This window comes from Triplophysa rosa, linkage group LG7 (assembly GCF_024868665.1).
Source record: "Triplophysa rosa linkage group LG7, Trosa_1v2, whole genome shotgun sequence".
Taxonomy (NCBI): domain Eukaryota; kingdom Metazoa; phylum Chordata; class Actinopteri; order Cypriniformes; family Nemacheilidae; genus Triplophysa; species Triplophysa rosa.
In genome coordinates this window covers 18,456,672-18,462,835 of record NC_079896.1, presented here as the reverse complement: position 1 = coordinate 18,462,835, position 6,164 = coordinate 18,456,672, and the positions used below count along the sequence as shown (strand labels likewise).

At 39.1% G+C, this 6,164-nt stretch overlaps 1 protein-coding gene across 4 annotated transcripts in view; it reads left to right on the top strand.

Annotated features, from left to right (window-relative positions):
- The first annotated feature begins 835 nt into the window (after positions 1-835).
- Positions 836-6,164, top strand: part of inpp5d (inositol polyphosphate-5-phosphatase D) — a 129,716-nt gene continuing 124,387 nt past the window's right edge. For 2 of the 4 annotated variants that reach the window (XM_057337946.1, XM_057337943.1), the window contains exons 1-2: positions 836-1,155; positions 2,051-2,114. In XM_057337946.1, coding sequence (XP_057193929.1) covers positions 1,016-1,155; positions 2,051-2,114 — 204 coding nt within the window. In that variant the 5' untranslated portion in view covers positions 836-1,015. Of the gene's footprint in view, positions 1,156-2,050; positions 2,115-2,142; positions 2,979-6,164 lie in introns of those variants that run through there. The other 2 variants (XM_057337941.1, XM_057337944.1) reach the window with 2 other exon arrangements.

The window sequence follows — 6,164 nt, the reverse complement described above, 5'->3', positions numbered from 1 at the left end:
CAGCAGATTTATCTCTCTTTGTCTTTTCTTTTCTCATATTTGCACAAGGCTTCCTGTCCATTAATATAAGAAGGCATCTTCACAGATAAAGAGAGAGAATTACTCAAGACTACACACGATGCCATTTATATAAAAAAGAAAACATAACACAAAACAAAGCAATGACCAGATGCTGTTAAGTGTTAATGCTGTTGTGTACTTACAACACAAACAAGAGACCCTGCTAAAAATCTTAAAGCTATCCCTTTAAAACAAGTGTACAGGTTAAGCTGGGAGACCTGTTTAAGATACGTTTTTTTTCATGGTCAGAATATGCAAATGCACCAAGGAGCATATGATATTTGAATATTTATTCAGAACATCAATGTTTTTATAAAATTTATATTATTTTTCTTTTTTATTATTTCGTTTTGTGAGTAATCCATGCCAAAATAAAATGAAAGTACTTCCTTTTTGAGACCAGTTCTTGGGTAAAATAATAATTTCATAATCTACCTCTTAACACTCTGTATGCTTGTCTACATTTCTCAGTTTGCATCAGGGCTTTTAGCTGGTTTATCCTGCTAACCATAGTTTTGTTTAGCAAGGTTGAACTTGTATATGGGATCAAAGAGCTTTCTGACGGTAGGTCATGCAATACCATACACCTTTCTCACCTCATTTGTACATACAGCTGTGTGAACATGTGAACCAACCTGCTGTTCGGCCTTCTCGCTTGCTTGCTCACTCTCTCTCTCTCTGCGTTTTTAAACTGCTCTGTGTGCAGAATGAGGAAGTTCACCCTTGTGCTTGTGGCAGCTTCCTTTTTGTAGCTTTCGCCCCTCTTAACAGGAAGACAGAGAAACAGCAAGCCTTGAGCTAGACAGAGCAGGAACAGACATTAATTTTATCAACGCCTTGAAGCAGACTTTGAGTCTCTGAAACTGACCATATGTTTCTCATCTTTTGAAACTTGCTGGGGTTAAATTAACCTGGGTGTCTCCTGGACGGACTCTAGGAGAAGTGTTTGAAAAGGATGTTTTCCCAACAGCCATGGTACCATGGCAATATTACTCGGTCTACAGCTGAGGACCTTCTCTCCAAAGCAGCCAAGGATGGAAGCTTCCTCCTGCGGGACAGTGAATCTATACAGGGTGCTTATGCCCTCTGTGTACTGTGAGTATTACCACAAGTGTCAAAGCTAGAGCTCTAGTAGAAGTGAAATATAAATTATATTAGATTTAGGATAAAGTGTTTATGAGTAAGTTTATTATTTGTTTATGATTAAGTTTTATTATGTTTTGGGTTTTGTGTTATTAAGAGAAATAAAATACTTTGCAGAGATATTTACAACGTTGAAGGACTGGCATATAGTAGGCTACTAAACCCATCTTAAACACAGCATGTAAAATATGCTTGGTTTTGTGGCTGTGAACAAGGCCAGATTATTGGGTCAGATAAATATATAAATGCATTGGTTCATATGGTACACATTTTCACTGCATTCCATATTCTAACTCTGAGAACCTATTGTACATTTTGCTACCAGACTAAAAGATTGCTATTGTTATCACCTACATTATCAATATACAAAACAGAGCTCTATTTGTTTGCAAACTGATATCAGTTTCCCTGTAACTATTTATGTGATGCTATAATGTGTGCACTGTGTGTTGCAAACAAATTTCCCTTAAACAATGTAATGAAGAAGTATGTTATTGATAGTTACTGTAAATTATAAACAAAGAGTGCTGCCTGAGACAGACAAAATGTGTTAATTGTAGCAAATTGTGAGATATTTGATTACAGAGCTACCATGCCAACATACTGCATGCTATTCATATACTATGAGTTATCTAGGCTCTAATTAGGCTCACATTTACATTTAAGCTTTTTAAAAAAGCACATTTCAAACTGTAAGACAAACTATGTGGCAATTCATCCTAAGGAGGAAATATTGTGAGAGGTGCTGAGACAAAGTTTTAACAATTGTTAGAGCCACACAGTCCCTGCTAGAAAAGGGAACGACATAGGTGATAGTAATGCAGCATTTTGCATCACTCTTTTACAGCTACCAGAATTGTGTGTATACCTACAGAATATTACCAAACGAAGAGAAAAAGTTATCAGTCCAGGTAAGAAATTCACCTTATAAATTTAACATAATTCTGAGTGGCTGACGAACGTTCTAGGGGTGTGCATTATTTTTTAGTAAATGCACACCTAAAAAGTATTTCTACATCAGTCAACTGCATTGCGCTCTATTCAACTGAATTATACTGTAGCCTAGTTGTCCACCACAGCCCACATATAACCCCCCCCAAAAAAACAGACAATTTCCATTGTCTGACAAGAAATATAAAAAAATATGAATAGTGGGCCGGTTGCATAAACACAGCAATGATCATAAGACAGCAATAATTATTCTAACAAAAGCCAGTTTATTTTTGCTGCAAATATTTGCATAATAGAGGAATACAATGCTTCCAAGTCATTTTAAATGAACAAATTTAGAGACTACAGTGCAAATAACAACAAAAATCAGGCTTGGACTACAGTAATGATGTAACAGTTGAGACTTCATTACCCATGATGCATAAGAGAGTGCAGGGGAATGGCGTATGTGAGGGAGACGGAAGGGAGGGTTATAATTATAAAGTGAGGCTATCGCCATGTGTGTTGGACGTGACCATGTACTGCATGATAACTACTGAAATAATGTAGAGAACATAATACATGGTGTCAGAAGTGAACCGTAAGAATAAGAGAGAGAGCACCGCATGAAAAAAGCGGAAAGATGGCTGTTGCAGCAGTACAGATAACGCATCCACAGCCATTCGACTTCTCAAATTCAGGGGATTACCCAAGATGGATCAGACGATTTGAGCGCTTTCGTCTAGCATCAATATTGAATGCGAAACCTGAGGAATACCAGATCAACTCCTTGTTATATGCAATGGGAGACAAGGCAGACAATGTCTTTGCGCTATTACTCCTGGGTGAGTCAGAGAAAAACAAAAATATGACTGTGTGGTGGAAGCAGTGTTGTAGTCGAGACCAGCTCATTCGAGTCCGAGTCCAGAGAAGGTTGAGTTCGAGTCAAGACCGAGTCCAGAGTAGGTTGAGTTCGAGTCAAGACCGAGTCCAGAGTAGGTTGAGTTCGAGTCAAGACCGAGTCCATAGAGGGTCGAGTCCGAGTCAAGTCCGAGTCCTAGGACAAGAGATCTGAGATGAGACCTATAGAAATCTTCAAGAATATGTTAAATGTTTGGTGGAAACAATAAAACTGGCACCGAGCTCATAGAGTGCTCAGTGCATTAAATATACCATGGCATTTACACTGTGTTTTATTTACTTAGACTGATATTAGTTTAAAAATATTATTAGCTGAGGGTAAAAAAGGCCACATAGTAAGTGTTGTAAAGGTAATTTTATTACAATTATGACTTCCCCTGACCAAAATTATGTCAAAAAGACGTCTTTTCTGCATCTTTCGATGTTGAAAAGACATTCCTTTATTGGCCCATTATTACGTTTTCTGAACGTCTGATATTGACGTACAGGGGACCTTGGTACAATGTAAAAACTGGTTCAAATCTGGAGTTTATCAGACTACTTTCAGTTTTCACATGGAAATAAATGAAATGAGACTCTGTGAAATTAGTTTTGTACCCACAATAATAACCATTAGCGATCAGTGTTTGCTTTAGTTGGGTTCTTGATCCTTGACTTTTGTTAAATTAATTCGTTCAGGTCATGTACACTTGTGCACTGTGAAAGACAGACATGCTTTTACAGAAGTTAGGGTTGTTCTCATGGAAATAATCATGCTGTAATAAAATGTATTAGTTTTAAACATTATTGATCAATTGATGACTGGTCTGAATGCTCTGGCTAGTCAATGCACAGGTATTGAGAGAAAATAAACAAACATATTTCACTAACATCAACCCTCATCATATAACCCTCAACAATGATGACAATCGTCAAAATAATTCAGATAAACAGATCACCCAGCATGCATTGCAGCATGAAGCTTTCTTTGTTGATTGTCACCATTGTTGAGTTTCATATGCAGATTCTTGATGGCGTTGTGTGTTAAAGTGTTTAACATTTTGTGAATATGTTAATTCCTAAAAAAAATCACAGTATATCAAACTACAGATCCACAGAGACAATTTCAAAATGCATGCATTACCATTCAGAAGTAATCATCTCTTTGCTACAACTAATTTATTTTAACACACAGTTATGGCTGAAGGAAACCTAATTTAACATTAAAATAGAAGAGCCAAGAGCTCAACTAAAGCTAAAAAAGACCACAATAATGGTGATTTTTGCAGGTACAAAAGTGATACTGATTCAATGCAATGAACATTGACAAATCATCAATTTTTAACCTTGATTCAATGGTTGCTTGCTATCTTACTGCACTCAAATCATTCAGCTCAGTTTATTTAAAACAGTCTCACTTAATTTATTTCCATGTGTAAACTCAAAATTTCAACCAGTTTTTACTTTGTACAGACTGGACATCAATATTAGACAATCAGGAGACGCCATGAAAAGCTATAGAAACAACTTTCACTTTTGGCCCATAAAGGGATGTCTTTTCCATGTGTTTAATATTTTTGCTGGGACTTGAGTGGACTCGGGCACAAGTCCAATTCCGAACATGTTCGAGTACGAGTCGAGACCGAGTCAAAATGCACACAAGTCCATGACAAGACCAAGACCATTAAAATAGGGTCTCGAGACCGAGTTCAAGACCGAGTCCGAGTCTCGAGACTTCAACACTGGGTGGAAGCCTTTAGACAGCACTGTGTCGGCAAACACAATGTCATATTCAAACGAACTCAGTTAAACCGTCGATCCCAAAATTATGGCAAAAGTGTGGAGACTTTCATTACAGCAGTACACAAACTGGCAGAACACTGCAATTTCAGGTCATTAAATGAGGAATTAATCCGTGACAGAATTGTTGTGGGGACAGGAGGCTGTCAGAACGCTTACAGCTGGATTCAGAGCTAACAATAGACAAAGCTATTCAAATAGTGCGTAAAAATGATACAGTAAAGAAACAACAAGCAGTGCTGCACGAATCAGAATTAAAAGTTACCCACAGTTTTAATTTGGATGCGATTAGAGATAAAGCCTCAAGTAACAGCCCAGTATAAAATAAGAGACAGAACAAGTCAGACAGATATAATGATGATAAAAGGAAACAAAATTCAACACAAAAGACTGCGGATGTGGAACAGGACGAAAGCATTCTCAGAAGCAATGTCCATCAAAAGATGCAGAATGCAGAAAATGTAGAAAAATGGGACATTTTGTAGCTGTATGTCGAACATTTAAATTGGATTCGGTTTCGCAACAGGACAGACATTCCTCTGTCCTGGGAGAGGAAGAGTATGCGTTTCTTGGGGAATTGTCAACAGGGACTGTTACAGAACGGACAGAGACCGTCACTGTGAATGAAACACCTGTTTACTTTAAAGTCGACACAGGAGCAGCCATGACTGCAATTAAATAGGGCATCTTCAAAGCGAACGAATTTGGTGAGTTTAAAACCCCCCAAAAGTACTGTATGGTCCAGGATACAACATACTGGAGGTAAAAGGATATTTCCAGTTTGCACTGAGTGCAAAAGGACACAGCTGCATTCAAGACGTTTACATCGTAAACAAACTCACAAAATGTCTTCTTGGTTTTCCTACTCTAGAAGCCTTGAATCTTGTTAATAAAATTGAGACGGTCTCACTACAAGATACCAACTACATTGCAGCATTTCCTTCAGTGTTTAGTGGTCTAGCACAAAGTGCTTATTTATATAAGCACTTTGTGCATACAAGGGACACGGAGCCTCCAGGACGGTGCTACCGGCACCGGGGTTCATGGGGTCCAGGGAGGTGCTGGCAGCTCGGGCGGCCGCGTAGGTGCGGGCCGTACCGGGAGCCAGACAGTCAGCTGTGCTGGGAGGCGAGGAGCAGGGAACGGCATCGGAATCGAGAGACGAGGAGCAAGGGCTGATGGCTGCCTTGGCGGTGTTGCCCGGGGAAGCAGGGGTTGATGAATGGCCTGGAGCGGAAGTACTGGGATGGCCACTACAGACCGGTACTGCACCCCCCAAAAAATTCCAGGGGAGACCCCCGGTTGTCCATACCGCCCAGACGCACGCCACT